Genomic DNA, 20294 nt, shown 5'->3' with positions numbered 1-20294 from the left:
TGACCCTTCTAACCATGCTGATCAGGCTATAGATTTTGTAGAATCTTCATCATCACCACCTTTAACTACTCGTCGGCCAACCAGAGTAAGAGTTGCTCTATCTTATTTAAAAGATTACCATTATTATCCTACCCTTGCTACCCTATATGAGCCCCAAACGTATCGAGAGGCTTGTTCTAGTTCCATTTGGTAGAAAGCAATGGCTGAGAAATTGTAGGCTCTCACTCAAACACATACATGGGAATTGGTTGATCTATCTCCAAGAAAGTTTGCAGTTGGATGCAAATGGGTGTACAAAATCAAGACTAGTTTTGATGGTTCTGTCGAACGCTACAAAGCTCGTTTGGTTACAAAAGGATTCACCCAAGAACATGGGATTGATTATGAAGAAACTTTTGCTCCTGTGGCCCATATCACATCTGTAAGATTCTTGCTTGCTATTGCTATTGTTCATCAATGGGATATTTTTCAAATGGATGTCAAAAATGTTTTTCTCAATGGTGATCTTTCTGAGGAAGTATACATGTCTCCTCCTCCTGACTATGATCATCATCCAAACAAAGTCTGTCGTCTGAAGAAAGCATTCTATGGGCTTAAACAGGCTCCTCGAGCCTGATATTCAAAATTTGGCGGCACCCTTGGAAAATTGGCTTTTCTAGCAGCTCATATGATTCCGCATTATTCATCAAAAAATCTTCATCTGGAATTAGTCTGCTTCTTCTCTATATGGATGATATGCTAATCACTGGTGACGACAGAGTAGGAATTCAAACCTTAAAGGAATTCCGTAGCACACAATTTGAGATGAAGAATTTGTGGACAGTCTCATACTTTCTTGGTTTTGAGGTCTTCAAGTCCTCTATGGGTTACTATTTATCCCAAACCAAGTATGCATCAGATCTTCTCTCTCATGCTGGTATAATAAATTCCAAAACTATTGACACTCCACTTGAAACTAATATCAAGTTATGTCCAAATGATGGAGAACTTTTAAGTGACCCTACTCAGTATCGTCAGTTAGTCGGGAGTCTAGTCTACTTAACTATCACTCCACCAGATATATCTTATGTTGTACACTTGGTGAGCCAATTCATGTCAAGTCTACGTTCCACTCACTATGTTGTAGTTCTTCAAATCTTGCACTATGTGAAAGGAACCATCTATCGTGGATTGCATTTTTTCTTATCTTCTTCTCTAGAGTTACGCTCATATTCTGATATTGATTGGGCTGATGATCCTACTGACCATTGCTCTACAACAAGTTACTGTTTCTTTCTTGGAGATTCCCTTATCTCTTGGCGAAGGAGGAAGCAATCAGTTGTTTCTCAATCTAGCTCAGAGTCGGAGTATTGTGCCCTTGCTGATACTACTGCTGAGCTTCTATGGTTGCACTGGCTCCTTCATGACATTGGTGTTCCATTCTCTGCTAGTACTCCTATCTATTGTGATAATAAGAGTGCTGTTCAAATCGCTCATAATGACGTCTTCCATAAAAGGATGAAACACATAGAGATTAACTACCATTTTGTTTAGCACCATCTCATGCAACAAACTCTTTCTCTGGTACCTGTGGTGTCTGCAAATTAAATTGCGGATCTTTTCACAAAATCCCATTCACCAAGACAGTTTCATATTCTCGTTCCCAAACTCAGGTTGATCTCCACTTTACCACCTTGAGTTTGAGGGGGGATGTTAAATGTAAATATAGCTACCAACTAACTCATATTTCTAGAGTTTTCTATGTTGCATCTAGTGTATTCTACCATCCACCAACCATATGTATTTACAACATTTATTAACTACCACAACTATTACATTTATCATATCTTACCATACCTATATAAGGCACATCATGTACTTGTAAACACACAATTTATCTAATACAACATTTTTTCATTTCCTCTTCTCTATCACTCTCTACTTTATCAAGTCTATTGTAAGGATTGGCAGTTGTAAGGCCCGGTGCAACCCAATGAGTACAAACAATTTCACAATGATGCACAAAGATATATCAAATTTAAGCACAATAAAGAAAACTTAATTAAAGAAAAAAGATAAGAAATGCAAACCAAATATCAATCCAATAGCCTCTTCAATAGATGGCGATGCTAACCAAGATGTACAAGTGAAGTCTCACTCCTTCCTCACCCCAAACACTCTTTGGTTGAGCCAAGGAGTTTTACAACTATTCTAGTTAACCCTCAACAACCTACACTTGAAAGATCACTCACCCAATTAAGAACTATTTTATACAAATGAGGCAACCTTCACCAAGGTTTTACCACTTCAAGTGATAGGTTCACCTTCACCAAGGTTTTACTCCTCCTAGAGAGTAACCTTCACTTGAGCAACCTCACAACCCAACTTCCCCAACCCCTTATACAACCAACAAAGAATCTTTCTACTCAAAAATCTCACTTGTAAGCTTGTATTTTGTGTTGGCAAAAGTCTCTTGTTTTCTTGTGCTTTGGGGTTTTTATAGAAGGTGAGAAATGGCTCCAAAAGGCTCTCCAACTGTCAAATATTAAATGCTGTCAAAACTAGCCGTTAGCCTGTCGGACGTCCGAACCACCTGTCGGACGTCCGAACCCTGCGTCCAAACCACCTATCGGACGTCCGAACCCTGCGTCCGAACATTGTTAGAGAATCATCAAATCTTTGCGAAATTTCTCGGACGTCTGATGTTTCCTCAAGAGCGTCCGACAGAGTTTCCTTCTTGATGTTCTTCATCCTTTCGGACGTCCGATAGATTCCTTTCGGACGTCCGACATCAGTGCCCTGTTTTTGTTTCTTCTTTTGTGCCACAAGAATCTGTTCTAACAAATTGCTCACATAAAAACATTAGCCCAAATCTACATTTTGGTTTGTTAATCATCAAAACCAAGGATTGATCGACCAAGATCAACAATCTCCCCCTTTTTGATGATGACAAACAAAATGAAGATTTCTTTTATCAAATAAGTTCAAATAAAGCTCCCCCTTAGAAAGTGCCAACATACAAAGAAATTTCAATAAATCCTACTCCCCTTTTTGGCATCAATCAAAAAAACAAATTCCCCCTTTATTTTTCAAATCAAGACCATATTGAATATCAAAATTTTCAAATATACTTACAACCATTTAGCACTTCTTGGATCAAATCTTCATGATGTACCTAAATATGAGAAATTTCATTTGGTATCCTTTCTTTATAGGGTCCTTGGGAGTTAATACGACATGATCTAGCAATCCACATGGATTTCATGCATTTTCTCATATTTTTCTTTACATAGCAATCATTTTGCATATGTCCAAATTTGCAACAAAAGTGACACATGATAGAAGTATTTTGCACATAGGTGGATTTAATGCAACTAATTTTCTTACTTCTTATCATAGCAAACTTATTTGTGCCTTGAAAAGATTTGCTTTCTTTTGTTTGAGAAAACTTTTGTTTTTCATTTTGGAGAAACTCGTTCAAGTCATTAATTCTTTTCTTTAACAAATTTCGTTCCTCCAACATTTTTTCATAAAACTTTGTTTTCTCTTCCAACTTCCTTTTCAAATTATTTTTGCAATCAAAAACACTTTTTTGATTTTTTAAATCATCATTTTCCATTCTCAAACATTTGTTTTCTTGAAAAAGTTTGGAGTTTTCTTCCAACAAATCATTTATTTTTGTTTTCAAATCATTATTTTTAGCATAAGATTTTCTCAAACTTTTATGCATTTTAATCATAAGAATTTTCACATCATCATCTTCATTATCTTCATCACAAGAAGAGTGATAAGAACTTACCTCATCTTCTCCAACGGCCATTAGTGCCATTTGTGCCAACTCTTCTTTTTCTCTTTTTGAATTGCATTCATCCCATGTAATTTTGCAATCTCCTTTTGAACTTCTCTTGTTGAAGATCTTCTTGAAACTTTTGATATGAGGAGTTATATCATTGTCCACTTCCATGTTTTCATTATCCATGAAGGATGGGTTATCCCTCACTTGAGATGCTTTAAAAGCTATGCCTCTCTTATACATTCTTGCATTTTCTTCCTCTTGCACTTTGAATTTCAGCTTTAATTCATAAGAGGTTAGGGAATTCACAAGAGATTCAATGGACATAAAATTTAAATCCTTTGCCTCTTCTATAGCATTTATTTTGTTTTCCCATTCTTTTGGCAAGGCATTCAAAATCTTTCTATTTTTCTCACCCAAAGAATATTCTTTTCCAAGCAATTTAAGATCTTCAATAATGTCACAAAATCTACTACACATCTTATCAACATTTTCAAGAGGATGCATTTTGAAAAATTCATATTGAGAAACAAGCAAAGATTTCTTTTGTTCTTTAATATCTTGGTTACCTTCATGAAATACACACAATTTATCCCAAATATCTTTAGCTGATTTACAACCTTTAATCCTACTAGATTCATTTACATCTAATGCATTGTACAATATACGCATGACCTTGGCATTCAAAGAAAGGTATCTCTTGTCTTTTTCATTCAATTCTTGTCTAGTCTTTAATCTACTCAAATTAGTGGTAGAGTCAATTATTCTGGCTTCATAAGGACCATCTTCTACCACATACCATAATTCAATATAAACGGATTGTAAGAAAATCATCATTCTTTGTTTCCACATACTAAAATGAGAACCATTAAACATAGGTGGTCTATCAATAGATTGCCCTTCTAAAAAAGAAACTTTTATGGTTGTCATGATCTTTACTCTAAGGGGTTAAGCTTGATCAAAAGAGACCAAGCTCTGATACCAATTGTAAGGCCCGGTGCAACCCAATGAGTACAAACAATTTCACAATGATGCACAAAGATATATCAAATTTAAGCACAATAAAGAAAACTTAATTAAAGAAAAAAGATAAGAAATGCAAACCAAATATCAATCCAATAGCCTCTTCAATAGATGGCGATGCTAACCAAGATGTACAAGTGAAGTCTCACTCCTTCCTCACCCCAAACACTCTTTGGTTGAGCCAAGGAGTTTTACAACTATTCTAGTTAACCCTCAACAACCTACACTTGAAAGATCACTCATCCAATTAAGAACTATTTTATATAAATGAGGCAACCTTCACCAAGGTTTTACCACTTCAAGTGATAGGTTCACCTTCACCAAGGTTTTACTCCTCCAAGAGAGTAACCTTCACTTGAGCAACCTCACAACCCAACTTCCCCAACCCCTTATACAACCAACAAAGAATCTTTCTACTCAAAAATCTCACTTGTAAGCTTGTATTTTGTGTTGGCAAAAGTCTCTTGTCTTCTTGTGCTTTGGGGTTTTTATAGAAGGTGAGAAATGGCTCCAAAAGACTCTACAACGGTCAAATATTAAATGCTGTCAAAACTAGCCGTTGGCCTGTCGGACGTCCGAACCACCTGTCGGACGTCCGAACCCTGCGTCCAAATCACCTGTCGGACGTCCGAACCCTGCGTCCAAATCACCTGTCGGACGTCCGAACCCTGCGTCCGAACGTTGTCAGAGAGTCATCAAATCTTTGCGAAATTTCTCGGACGTCCGATGCTTCCTCACGAGCGTCCGACAGAGTTTCCTTCTTGATGTTCTTCATCCTTTCGGACGTCCGATAGCTTCCTTTCGGACGTCCGACATGAGTGCCCTATTTTTGTTTTTTCTTTTGTGCCACAAGAATCTGTTCTAACAAATTGCTCACATAAAAACATTAGCCCAAATCTACATTTTGGTTTGTTAATCATCAAAACCAAGGATTGATCGACCAAGGTCAACAGCAGTTGATTTAGTTCAATATGTTTGCTATTAATATGTTATTATGATTTTATGAGTTAACTTATATTCGAGCATTATATGACCCTATTTATTATGAATATTTAAAGTTGACTTGTATTAAAGCAATTTTACGAGTTCTATGAACTTTACTCGTATTGAAGCAGTTTATGGATGCTGAAAATTTTTGAAATTTGGTTGCTATTTTGAGTTTGATATGCAGCTTCAACAAAAGATTGCCACAGAACGCAAGTTTCGGTGGAAAACGCAAAAATCCTTCAAGAAGCTGGGATTAATGGAAACACATTTTGCAGCACAATACTTTTTTTAAAAAAAAATACAAGAATTGCTACATATATACGTTTGTGGCTCTTCCTTTTAATTCAAAAAAGTGCCGCAATTGTTTGCTCTACAACGTAAAATGTTATCGTCTTCTTTGAGACGGCCACTCCTATGCTGCGTAGTCCATGCATCAAAAAAGCGCCGCAAAAATGTTTTTGCAACGTAATAATTAACTTTTTTGCACCACTATCTGGCATTGTACAAAACCCAATTTTCTTTGTGGAAACATAATTGCTTCTAACTTCTCTACAATGGTTTATTTGAAATATATGAAAAACTGATTTAGAATATTAATAGTTCGCAAGCAAGGGTGACTCTTTTTCGTTAGTCTTGGCAAGAGTCATGTAATTAATCATTCAGGTCAATTTCTATCGCTAAAGAAAGAAAAATACCTGTCTCTTTACGATTAACTAAGGAGAAATCTTGGTTTTCAATGCTACGAAAAGAACCAGAAAATGTTCCACACACCGAAGGGCTCACGTTCCACCGAATTACGAAATACAAAAGAAATTTTCACCAGTAGTACGGATAATAGTTATTGATTTCACTAAGAATTACAAGCAGTGACGTGATGAATGCATTGTCCACACCTGGACGAAGTCCTAAAGTAAAGGTTCTTCTGTTTTTGAACACCAACTCTAGGAAACTCACATTGTCCATCGCCTGTATTATTTCAACAAGATTGGTTGTTTTGATGAGTTTCAAGACTGATCAACTGATATGAGGACAAGCAAAGAAAACTCACCTCTGCAATAAAATTGTCCTCTATGTATAGACGCTAAAGGAAAGAGGGCCACAGCATCCAATAATTCTGAAGTCAGAGGTATCTCTCACATGGTTACTAGCCAAGAACACATCAAGCTGAGGCTTGAGCGACCATGGACGAGGCTGCTGCACAGTGTACAGGAGCTTGATGGGAGTAAGTATCCCCATAATAAATTGACCACGGCCGACGCCATATGAGTCCCTGTTAGTCATTCAATTTACTGCACTGTCAAATTCAAAACAACAGTGCTGTGATGCTTTTAATGCACGAATTGGTAGTTTCCAAACGTGCATTGGACGTTCTAACTTCTATCAGACTTTCAAATTCGTGATTTTTTGGCTATCACACAAATTTTTCGAAATAAATTTGATTTAGTGCTTCCAAGAATAACAGGTTTTTAAGGACACCTTAGTATAGCTATTTAGTATTAATCACTAATTTGCCTATTGGTAATGATACTTTTTAGATGTCACAAATTACATGTCATGTTTTGAAAATCAATAACAATAATATTATCACGTTACCCATTTTGCAATTGAAGAATTGACTTTCACACCAGTCCATTTGAATTAGAGGGTTATCTGATGAATACGCCTCTGACCACGTTATTTAATTGAATTGCAAGTTTGTCTATATTTATTTTTAGATTTTTTTTCCCTAATGGGTGCTCTCCAATAGATCAATGCACCTACATTATATATAATTTATTATGTGAATGCATATACTCGCATTTATACAATAATTTCATTTAGACAATTTTCTAAATTAAAAAAAAATTAATTTTACTTTTGTGAAAAAACTAACACCTAAGAACCTGTGAGCCCCCTTTATTTTTTTCCTAATGAAATCAATACCAATATTATATTATAATTTTTGAATTAATATTTTATGTACTAACAATGTTACATTCATCGGCTTGTACGCATGACAAATATTCCCAACTTAAATCTTACTCTCAAATTTGCACATAGAGCGCAGATTTAGAGCCGAGCTAAATCGAGTTTTGCCCTAATCGAACCGATTCTTGACTTAGTTTTATTGAACACGAACTCGATCTCGAGCTCGACGAGCGGACAATTTAAAACTCGAGCTTGAAAAATAAAAAATAATTATTTTAATTTTAAAAAATAAATAAAATAATATTTTGTCTTAATAAATAATAAAATATTAAGTATATATGTAATTTTACTATTAAAATAATATATATATACTCGAGCTCGCGAGTCTAACAAATTTAATATTTTGAGCTCAAATTTGACTCGAGTCAGCTCGAAGTCAACTTGGTTCGTTTGCAGCCTACTGGTGTACATGAAGATTAATCCCACGGAAAAGCTAAAACAGGGAACGAAGATTTTTGTCTCTAGAAATTGACACCATTCAGAATGAGGAACTCTTACATTATATACTTTCTACAAAATTTAATCATATTATTTAGTGGTATACTTTTAAATAGATGTATGATCAAACACCTTGCTTACAATGGGCAAAAGAAAGAAGAATTTTGCGTTACAAGATTGTGCACTAACAGAAATTTCTGATAAAATTGTGCACTAACAGAGATTTCTCATAAAATTTTGATACCAGGAATATTGATTTGGATGGAAAGAGAGGAATAGATACAATTGCATTTATTGATAGAGTTTTATGCAATGTATGAGTGCATAAAATTTTAAGTAAAAATATATGCAATGGAAAAAAGTACACACAAGAAATCTTTTCAAGAAATCACCATAAGCGTTAACCAAACAAAAGCCAAAAATGTTCATTTTTAGTTAACTTACAAACTCCCTAGTTTTTTTTTTCTCCTTTAAGTTATTATGATTATCAGTTTGTTTTTGCTAATTATATTTTCCTTAGTCTTGGGAAGAAAAAACAGAATCAATGTACCACGTTACATCGTCCTTCACCGTGAGAACGGGCGAATTGGAAATGTCGGTCATGATTCGCTTCCTCTTGGAACGGCCAAACTCCGGAAAAATATTTGCTTTCCTCTTGTAAAGGAGGATCTGTCTACTTACCGCCCATCACCATCTCAAAATGTTGATAGACAAAATTAACCATGCAACACCACATAACATGTACGTCACCAGAATGACATCTCCCAAAATCACATACTTCTAAATCTCAGAATCTACACATTTAAACTGCCAAGCACATCGTAGCCGTAGTTCGGGAAAATAACGGTTTTCATCCCCAAACTTTGGGCACAAGACACATTTCGTCCCTCATCTTTTGGGCATGACACATTTGGTGTCTGAATTAACAATTTTTGACCAAATATCATCCTGAAACGACAATTTAACCAACCTTTAACGGACCGTTAAGTAAATGTGGCTAATCGAAGCAAAATCAGGTGGAAAATGACGTTGTGTTCACTTCCTCTGCAAATTTCCAAGACTAAGCTCCTACTGCAAATTTCTTCGAGAGTAAACCCCCTCTTCCAATTAGAAATATATAATTATAATTATATAATACATATAAATATTACTTATACTAATATTTTATATAATTATAATGTATATTAGATATTAAATTTAATCATTATATAACCTTATATTCATAATAATAAATATAATTATAATTATATAATTTATTGATATTATATACACATATATATTATAAGGGATAATTTCATAAACCTCCCCTAAATTAGCTTATGGAAAAATGGGAAAATGGATAATTTATGGAGAAAAGCCATAAAGAGCTGGTGTTTTATTGGAGAATTGATTTATTTTTATTTTATCCGATAAATAAATTTGTTTATGAAAAAATAGGTACTCTGTTCTTATAATAGAGGAAAGCCATAAAGAGCTGAAGTTTTATTGGAAAACGAGTTTATTTTTATTTTATTCGATAAATAAATTTATTTATGAAAAAATTGGTACTCTGTTCTTATAATGGAGGAAAGCCCTAAAGAGCTAGTCTTTTATGGGAAAGCGATACTTTACAGAAAGTGACCGCGATTTGGTTTATGAAATTATCCAAAAAAACAATTTAGAATGAATTTGTTTATTTAATTAAATAATTATTATATATATTTACATAATGCATTATATAATTATACTAATATATTTTATGAGTATAAAGTATATTATATATTAATTATAATTTTTAGTATATATTAGTATATTTATCATAATAAATATAAATATAATTATATAATATATTATTACTATATACACATATATATTAAAATATATGCACATATAATATACATTTATAAATATATATAAATATATTATTAGGGTATATACCCTAATAACTATAATATATTTAGGGTAATAACTATAATAACTATAATAACTATACCCTAATAACTCTAATATATTTAGGGTAATAACTATAATATATTTATATATATATATTTATAAATGTATATTGTATGTGCATATATTTGTAATATATATGTGTATATAGTAATAATATATTATATAATTATAATTATATTTATTATTATAAATATGCTAATATATACTAAAATTTATAATTAATATATAATATACTTTATAATCATATAATATATTAGTATAATTAATATTTATATATATAATATAGTTATAATTATATATTTTATAATAATATTAGTATAATTATATAATGCATTATATAAATATATATAATAATTATTTAATTAAATAAACAAATTCATTCTAATTTTTTTTTTTGGATAATTTCATAAACCAAATCGCGGTCACTTTCTATAAAGTATCACTTTTCCATAAAAGACTAGCTCTTTAGGGTTTTCCTCCATTATAAGAACAGAGTACCCATTTTTTCATAAATAAATTTATTTATCGAATAAAATAAAAATAAACTCATTTTCCAATAAAACTTCAGCTCTTTATGGCTTTCCTCTATTATAAGAACAGAGTACCCATTTTTTCATAAACAAATTTATTTATCGGATAAAATAAAAATAAACCAGTTCTCCAATAAAACACCAGCTCTTTACAACTTTTCTCCATAAATTATCCATTTTCCCATTTTTCCATAAGCTAATTTAGGGGAGGTTTCTGAAATTATCCCTTATAATATATATGTGTATATAATATTAATAAATTAGATAATTATAATTATATTTATTATTATGAATATAAGTTTATATAATGATTAGCTTTAATATCTAATATACATTATAATTATATAAAATATTAGTATAAGTAATATTTATATGTATTAAATAATTATAATTATATATTTATAATTGGAAGAGGGGGTTTACTCTCAGAGAAATTTGCAGTAGGAGCTTAGTCTTGGAAATTTGCAGAGGAAGTTGTTGAAGTGAAAGAAAAAGAGAAAGTAAAGACAACGGCATTTTTCACCTGATTTTGCTTCAGATAGCCACATTTACATAACGGTCCGTTAAAGGTTGGCTAAATTGCCGTCTGAGGATGACATTTGGTCAAAAATTGTTAATTCAGACACCAAATGTGTCATGCCCGAAAGATGAGGGACGAAATGTGTCTTGTGCCGAAAGTTTGGGGATGAAAACCGGTATTTTCCCCCGTAGTTCATGAATGCAAGAACATATACAAACTACAACAGACGACTGCTTCTAATATATATGGGTTAATCTCATTACAAGTTCATACACGTCTGATGGAAAATTTGCTGTGATTTCCCAAGCTCCAAAAATGACACAAGGAACGTGTTGTCTATCTAATATTTTCCTACAATGTGCATGATTGTACAAATAACCAGGAGTGTCCAGTTTCAGCATTCAAGGGACATCCAAATCTGAGGGCTGAAGACATCAAATAATTTAGTAACAGAACTACAATCGTTGTAATGCCTTTTCACCTAACTGCATCTGAAGACAAGGCCTGTAATTTTTGCTTATTTTTACACCATCCAATGTAAAGTAGTTTACATACTCAAAACTATCTATGACTCTGATGCTCTTTAGACTCTATTTCCCTCACATTATTTACAACATCCTGGATCTTCTTAGAAAGAGATAGATTGTGCTCCTCAATGTGCTCAAAAATCATTTCCAAGTGTCTTTTATAGGTCGCAGCTCGCTTTTTCTCAACAGCCAGTTGTTGTGAAAGTTCCCGAATTTTATCATGCTCATTCTAGAGAAGAGATAAAGAAAAATAATTAGTGAGATATAGACACGAATGTGCTAAAACTAAAAGGCACACTGGACCTTTACAACAATAACCAAACATTCTACAAGATAAATGAACTTTAAAACGAAATGACATCCCTTTTCAACAAGCACATTTAAGTAACATGAAATTGGCACTGTTTAAAGTGAACTCACACAATACTTCTACATTATAAAGGGTCAATACGACCGAGAAGAAAATACTCTTGACAAATTCTGAAAACAGCGAACCTGAGGAAAACTGAAAGACCACATCTATCAACATTTTACTACAAAATCATGCACAGCCAAAGCCAGGTCATGTTTGCTGAATAAGACATGCAGACTAAGGGGCAAAATGTAGAATACTTGGTGGTGAAGATTACATATTTCAGAAAAATTATGATGCTTACGGAAGCCATAAAAGAGCACCAAGAGGGAGGAGGGAGTGGAGAAACTCAAGCACACAGAAAGAAAGAATGTTGTATGATTCATGAACCAGGCATAGTATTCCTTTAAGTGAAACTAGACGGGGAAAAAGCAAAGGCTGGTAAATTTAAGAATTATATGCATGTTACAGAATATGGGACTTACTACTGAAAACACATTTACACTATTCTCGCTAAAATACTAATGTAACTAGCTCTCGAAGCCTTTCATCATCAGGCAGGTTGATCTAATTCAGGTGATTTACCCCAATCAAGCCTCAGAATGCAAGGCATTAACCTTCTAGGACATCAGCAGCTAGCTAGCACTGAGTGCACAGCAACAAAAAAGAATCTTAGGTATGCAACCAGTGCAGTAACAGAAGATACAGCACAAGCACTCACATAAAACTAGATACCCAGAAAAAGACACTAGAGGTTTCAGCATCATAGTTATCAAATATCAGATGCTACCTGACCACTGTCCCCTCTGCTGACGACCCAGGTGGAAGTGCTAGACGGAGGAATAGAACTTCCAGTGATGAACAAAGTAACAGAGCAACGGGTTCTATATAAGATGTAAATGTTTTTAGAAAGACAAATATGCAGTGACATCTATATACCTGAAGTTTCAGTATACAGTCTTATCTCTCATCCGAATCTTATTGTAAGTTACATTGCAATAAAGCCTAACTGTCATTAAAACCTTATCTTCTCATCCTGATCAATTGTAACTTATTTTGGATTTTATCCTCATCTACCTTTATCCTTCTTATCTCATAGAACTTCTCCTGCATCTACTCTCCTCAGGCCACATAAACAGTTTGTCTAGGGAATAAATTGATGTGTTCAAACCCCAACCCCAAAAACATAAAAAAAAAAAATGCAATCAAATTTTGCCATTATTTATTTCGTTACCCCTATAATAAGCACATAGAATTGATAGGTCAAAGTATGAAGCAGCACCTAAAAGCTGGCAGACAAGATCTGAATATAAAACTCTTCAGAGCATCTGATTATAGAAGCAAAAACCTAAGGATCTGAGATAGAGAGCAAGAGTAGCAGGAAGTAGCCATTTTAGGCTTTCCACCTAGATCTCATCATGGCTAACCAGCCAAGCTTAGGTTGCCCTCAATTCTCCCAAAAAAAAAAAGGCAACGGAACAAATTCAATTCATTCCCAACCTCATAACGCTACTATAACATATACAGGGTTAAGGAAACAGAGTATCTAAGAAAGAGCTATTCTTCAAAACCAGTCAAGGACCAAGAAAACTGCTAGTCTTCAAACAAAGTTTGACTGAGAAAACTGTATATCCAAAACATCCAACTATTGCTGAAAATGTTAATCCAAATATTCTAGTAAAAGAAACCCAATTGGATATGACTACTTCAGAGGAGGCAGCCACCAATTTTGACTCTACACTTGAAACTTTGATGCTTACAAGAACCTATTGCTGAAATTACGAGAATATTCTTCTTGCCTAACAGTTCTAACGGTACATTACCAATCACTAGATCAAAATAACCTGAAATGCAAAGAAAATGAGCAAGGAAGATCTGCCTTTTTCTAGAAATTCTAAGCAGCAAGTTAGAAAATATATCATTTGGGGTTCTAACTCAAATGATATATCATTTGGGGTTCTAGCAAGTTCTCGCGTATGCTCGCGTATGCATCCTGCATCAGAGGGGTTCTAACTCAAATCTTTCACTTCCAACGTCCATAAACACAAGGATTCAAGACCAGAAATGAAGCATTGTAATTGAGGAGATTTTTGCAACAGAATTCCATTTTGCGTTTCACCAGTGTTGCATCACTTATTGTGATAGCATTGCCAACAACATATAAATCCTATTCTTCACTAAATTTATTTTGTCCCGACAGGTTTCAAGATCATTAAGTTGCACAGTGTTTAAAAATTACTTTTCTTTTTTAAGTTCTAAAGATGTACATAAAGAAAGTAAAAATAACATCATCCTCTCATCTAGATCAACATCAAAGATTTGCTCAGACTTCAAATCTAGACACTAGGACCCGCCCACCAAACCATCGATTATGTAGGTTTTTCTCCCAAACCACCGGCTCCATCTTGGCCCCCGAATTATGTCCCATAGATCAACCATTTGGAATATCTCAAATTTTATTCAAATACAAACTTATCTCCACAGGAAACCTGCATTTATCTTAAAAAGCTGACAACATTATCCCAGGACTAAGGTTAAGAGTTTGCCTTTATGGCTTTATTGAGGACAAAGCCTCCTTTCATGTTTGAATTCAGAAGTAAGACCAGAAAACCAAAAAAATGCACAGACATGTCATCAAAATTTTCCTTGTGCATATAACACAAAAATATCAATATAAGCATGCATACATCCATGAATATGTGTGCTCATCTTTATGTACATCTCTCTATGTTCTAACACCAAATGCTGGACATTACTCACTACAAAGTGTATCAAAGTGTGGAACAATTCCTCCAAACATTGAAACTCAAAATTCAGAGACTAAGCCATAAAAATTGAAAACCCTCTATTATTTGAAATGCAAGGCATTGCATTTTATTGCTGGACAAAAGCAAAAATTCAAAAAAAAAAAAGGAAAAACATAAAGGTACTAACCGGATATTGGTCGTAGATTAAATCCTTCCGGCCTTTTCCAGGATTTAACGGATGAGTATGTTCCTTAACAAATTTCGTAACAACCCATCTTCCAGAGCTTATTTTTCTAACTAAAATCATGGCTCGGCAACCGACCCTTGTTTCTGCCCTTTGCCTTACAATCTTTTCACGCTTGTCAGGCATTCGAAAGCCCTCTTTATTGCAGACAAGTGCCCGGCCAATAGCAGATCCATCACGCCTTGATCGAGAAAGCTTGCTCACACGTATTATAAAACCCACTCTTGTAGCATATGAATTGTAAAATGCATGTGCCGCTGCTTCAGACTCAAATTCCTGGCCTACATAAGGTTCATCATTGGAAACCAAACTATTGACAGCTTGCGTCTCTTCTAGTTCAACTATTTCCCTTCTGGAAACATGTTGATCCACCTTTACATCCGGGCAATGTTGAAGCACCCCATCAACAGGGCTTCCTGCAGTAGCATTTTCATCATCGGTCCTGCCATCAATATCCACAGAACTCCCAACCACCTCACCGTTGACATCAACATCCACCTCAAACTCCACTTAAAGAAAAAACTTTTTTCAATTACATCTCTAAGAAAATTAAAGATCTAAAAAATGCTTCTAACAGAAAATACAACGCAGCTCAATTGGTAACCATCAAATACTATTTAAGGATAATAATCAAACTCCAGACTTTGAAATGGTATGTATGTTGCACAGCAGTATATTCATGGCTTTAAAATACGAACACATCTTTGAAAATACAAAAAAAATGGAACTCCTCGAAAAACAAATCCAAAATGAAAAAGGAAATGGGTGAGCTTGCTACCTTGCAGAATATGAACACCAAGAAAAAATATTCATATCAAATGCATAAATGCCACATAGAAGTTGGTCTATTTTGATTCAGAAGAAAGCAATGCATGCCGTAAACAATTCATTACCCAGCTTAAAACCATTTTACCTTCCCTAGCATAGACTAATCAAATTTATATGAACACAGATTAATCATACTATATGAGTGGTTACTAATTTACCACCTTGATTATTGAATATCATCTTATTTTGATACTTGATACAGGCCCTTTAAACATTATTGTCATAAGCATTGGAAAACAAACGTTTATCTATCTATATCTCCAATGATTCCTTACTAATCAAAACAAACTGTAGCCGGCAATCAATAACTCTGCAAAATTGTCATTGGAAAAAAAAGGGGGGCAATAACCAATTTAAAGGGAATATAGCCACAAAATCATCTTTATTTCAGGAAAATGTAATCCAGGGAAATATCCCCAGTTAATCCAAAAAGGGTCATTCTCTTTTTCATTGGAGGACCCACCTTTTTCATCACTGATCCTGAAAAGCAGGAAATTCTATATTTTCCCCATATCAAACAAACAGCAAAAGCTAACTTTTGGTCAATCTCCATAAGTTACATAAGACCAAACTAAAGAACAACAATTCAGAAGAATATTAAAAAAAAAACAGTAACAATTCAAAAGAGTAAAAGTAAGAAACTTACTCAATATCCGAAGCTGTTGTCCAGAGAAAATCCACCCTTTGCAAGATGAACACCCAACAACAGGGGAGAGAAGAGAGAGAAAAGACAAGTGAGGGTTCAGCTTTTGGTAATATTATGGGATGTCATCAGATTTTTAGGTGTCCATAAATTAGTGGCCAAGAGAAAGTAAGAAGTCAAATACAGAAGAATGTAGTGAATAAGCATCCAACATGTGTTGAATTAGATGGAATCTGTTGCATGATAACTTTATCTCTTTGTAATACATGAACTGTTTATGGTGGAATATGAACCATGCTTCCATAGCATAGTATTTGCCAAAACAAAAGATCCTAATAAAAGCTATATACTTATTTACTAACACTTTATATACTCATTCTTATATGCAAGAACCACAATACGTGAAATACGTAAGCAGGATACAACTTTCACACAATTCATGAAATACCAAATGTTAGCATTCACCCAATCAAATATATGATAGGTTGAATACGACATAATTAACCTTTTTCTCTATATTGTAGGAGTTTCTTATCTTTGGAAGAGTGCCTTTTTTTCCGTTCGGTGGTGGCTCCAAACTAGTTCAAAGTTCAAACCTTACAACTTTTTCAAGCTTTTTTTAAAGTCCAAAGAAAACATCTAAACTTGTATGTAATCTGGCCAAGCTAATAATTATGAAATAATCAGGATTTAAGTTTTTAAATTTTCTTCATTAATTAACTCTTCACCTTTTTATAACTCTTAATCCCAGATTTCACTCAACAACTCTTGATGGAAAATTACGTCACTATTATTTTGTTGTATCCAAGGTGGGTTCAAGTCCGGTTTGAGTGAGACAGTTGTTGTATTAAAACAGATTCAACTAGCTTAATACAGGCAACAGTCAATTTCTAAGCTATACATTCCAAACTTAATATGATAACTGCATTGTTTTAAGACCCTTAGTAAGAATTGCTATCATCAAATAGTAAAAGCAGTAACAAGTATTAAACCACTAAGCAGTAAGTATTAAATCTGATCTTGCAAGACCCTTTGTGTCAAATAATGAACCAAAAGAACAAAATATATTATCATTACATTTACCATGGTCCCCCAAATGAAATATCAAATGCCATTGGCAAGGACAGAGATCAACATTGGTAATTCATCTTTGCTACTCTTAGGCACATGAAACAAATTTCTTTATTCACAATTCAGCCATACAAACGCATGTTTAAACAGAACCATGTTCCTGGAAAAAAGCCACCAAATGTACTAGCATTCAGTTTTTAGTGGTGTAAATTGAAAGTTCAGATTACTACAACAGTTGTTTTCAGCACTTATAGGCCAACATGTGATGCACCATCAATAAGACATTGAATATGTCATGTTTGGATGATGCATAAGGACAAAAGCATTAGATCAAGTACTGAATTTAAGACAAACTTGAAGGGACCAACGGCAGCTGGAGGAGCATTAAAAAAACTAGGTCAAAACAAGCCTAACAACTATTTATATATTATTGATGTTCAGCAAATTCAAAAGTAATATTGCTAGATTATCATCCTGCTTACATTATGAATGACCTAAACTTGAGGAAGTTAATTTGATAAAGTAGAAAAAGTCAAGCTGTTTGAGTATTAATATACCTGGGTTTAAAATTACATTGACGGTCCTGGCAATAGAAAGAATTATACAGATTATATCCGAGGCAAAACAGAATATAGTACATATCATTTTGAAGTAATTATTGAAATTATCAAGCTGAAGTTGAACTTCCATAAAAAAATTATGCCAGATGATTATATGTTTTGCAGCATTTGCCAAAAGAAAAGATCATAATAAAAGCTATATACTTATTTACCACCACTATATATACTTATTCTTGTACACAAAAGCCACAATCTCTCAGCAAATAGCTAGGGGAATGGAGGAGGAGCTGGGAGGACAGTGTTTTACAGCGAGAGGCAGGTGACCACACAAATTTCTTAGTTCAATGGTCAACAGCCGAAAAGGACTGGACACTGGAGACTGGAGAGGGTCTGGTAAGGAAAAATTTTACTACTGTTTAGAGATAGACGGACAGAAAGAGAGAAGAGAGCTTATCTCCTACTCTATAACTCGACTGACTCAAATTGGCACTCTAACTTCAGGGGATTTTTTGTTTACATCACTTTCTTTCTTCCTTTTGTCCTTTCTCTTTTCTTTAATTTAACCTAATCCCACAATTATATATCTCCAAGCGCACAACACCAACTAGAAAGTCTACAAAAATGAATAACCAGAGGAGAATTCAAGTCAAGAGCCCCTCCACATGATGAATACCCAGCCAACTCAATCAGGTTCAGGGTAATTATTTCCTGTTCTGCCCCAATTAACCTGTCTTTGATTCTTTCGTGAACACTTAGCATATCCTTCAACTTCTAGATTTTAACAGTTAACCCTAGTATTAAAACTCAACCCATCGCAGAAGAATTGAGCAAAAACTTTCAGCTAAAATGAAAAATAATTTGGGCAACAAAATTGGGCAAATGAAATAATCGATCATGTAAATAACCATACAGGAGGTGATTGCACCCAACACTGAAAAGATTCCGAAAGAATTAGGACAGAAATTTTCAGAAAATAAAAAGGAAGGATTAGGGCAAAATATTGGGAAAAAATTAGAAAGAAATAGGAGAGAGAGAGAACCTACCTTTTAGCAGAGAGTTGGAGGAAACTCTTGTTCGACTGCACTAGACCGTAGAGCAATGATGGATCGTTAGACACTAGCAAGTGAGAGACCGGAGAAAAAGAGGTACCGGGATGTGGCTTTCTGTTGTGTAGAGTGAAAGGTAGGGTGAAAGAAATACGACCTGTCAGCCAAATCGACGTGTGATCTGGAGATTCGCGAGGAAGCTGTCGGAAATCAGGGGATCTGTGTGTTTGGTTTCGTAATTTTTTCTTGGGATAATTGCAGAAACTTCCCTCGAGATTTCTAACAATTGTACTCAACTGTTCTACGAATTCAAAAATAGCACTAACCTCTCCTAACATGAATTTGAGGCCTATAGCTAAAATAGGATGAATTTACTTCTATACCCTAAGAATTTAAGGTTGTTAGTGAACAAATTTTGGACAAAAAAATTAAGACAATAAACAAATTCATGATAACTAATTAAATAAGATTAACAATTATTTCTTGTCTGATTAGGTACTACAAGTGCACTGACAAAATGGTGCCACAAAATAGTGCCAATTGATGCTCCAACATGGCACCATTTTGTGATTGACAGTACTTGATAGAACAATTCAAGTCATATATTATATGCGTAGAAGAGAAGCAAAAGTAGGAAAAAGGCAGGGAAAAAAACCTCCAAACAAGACTCTATAAGAAAATAACCTCCAGTGATTTTGATTGATCTCACTTCATCTTAAACATTTATGAAACGAAAGGAGAAATAAAGCAGAAATAAAGGTACAACAACCATGATCATCAAAGTAATTATCAAATTGATGATAAGTAGTGTGTTAACTATGGCATTTGGTTGTTGTGACTTTGCCACTTTGGTGAATTCCATTTTTTTTTCCCTGTGGCTTGATGAGGCCATTCTTGTGGCACCACTACTTCACTTTTAGCTAGCAAACTAACCAACAAAAAAAAAAATTACTCTGTTGGTTTTTAAGAAGTTTCTACACACACTATTAAAGGAAAGTTTTTTGAGTTGGTTGTACACTTTATATGCTTTAGAAATTGAGATTTCTAAACATATGTTTGTTGCTTTTTCTAGTTGTTATTGCTACACTTATTCTTTTTGCACTTAT

The 20294-nt window shown here is 34.1% G+C and overlaps 2 protein-coding genes across 2 annotated transcripts; one reads left to right on the top strand and one right to left on the bottom strand.

The window, feature by feature from the left end:
* Window positions 1–726: 726 nt before the first annotated feature.
* LOC140037902 (uncharacterized mitochondrial protein AtMg00810-like) lies at window positions 727–1533 on the top strand. The gene has a single exon (XM_072083066.1). It carries the CDS (start codon window positions 727–729, stop codon window positions 1531–1533), a length of 807 nt encoding a protein of 268 aa, XP_071939167.1.
* Window positions 1534–11486: 9953 nt separating this feature from the next.
* On the bottom strand, window positions 11487–19529 carry LOC140037679 (uncharacterized). Its single transcript, XM_072082536.1, has 5 exons — window positions 19186–19529; window positions 18140–18165; window positions 16515–16550; window positions 14984–15549; window positions 11487–11926 (listed from the first exon to the last, which is right to left on the bottom strand). Exons 1-5 carry the CDS (start codon window positions 19524–19526, stop codon window positions 11732–11734), a joined length of 1164 nt encoding a protein of 387 aa, XP_071938637.1. The 5' UTR covers window positions 19527–19529; the 3' UTR covers window positions 11487–11731.
* Window positions 19530–20294: the final 765 nt, after the last annotated feature.

The sequence above is a fragment of the Coffea arabica genome, chromosome 3c (genome assembly GCF_036785885.1).
Source record: "Coffea arabica cultivar ET-39 chromosome 3c, Coffea Arabica ET-39 HiFi, whole genome shotgun sequence".
NCBI lineage: Eukaryota > Viridiplantae > Streptophyta > Magnoliopsida > Gentianales > Rubiaceae > Coffea > Coffea arabica.
This window is presented reverse-complemented; position numbering and strand designations above follow the sequence as displayed.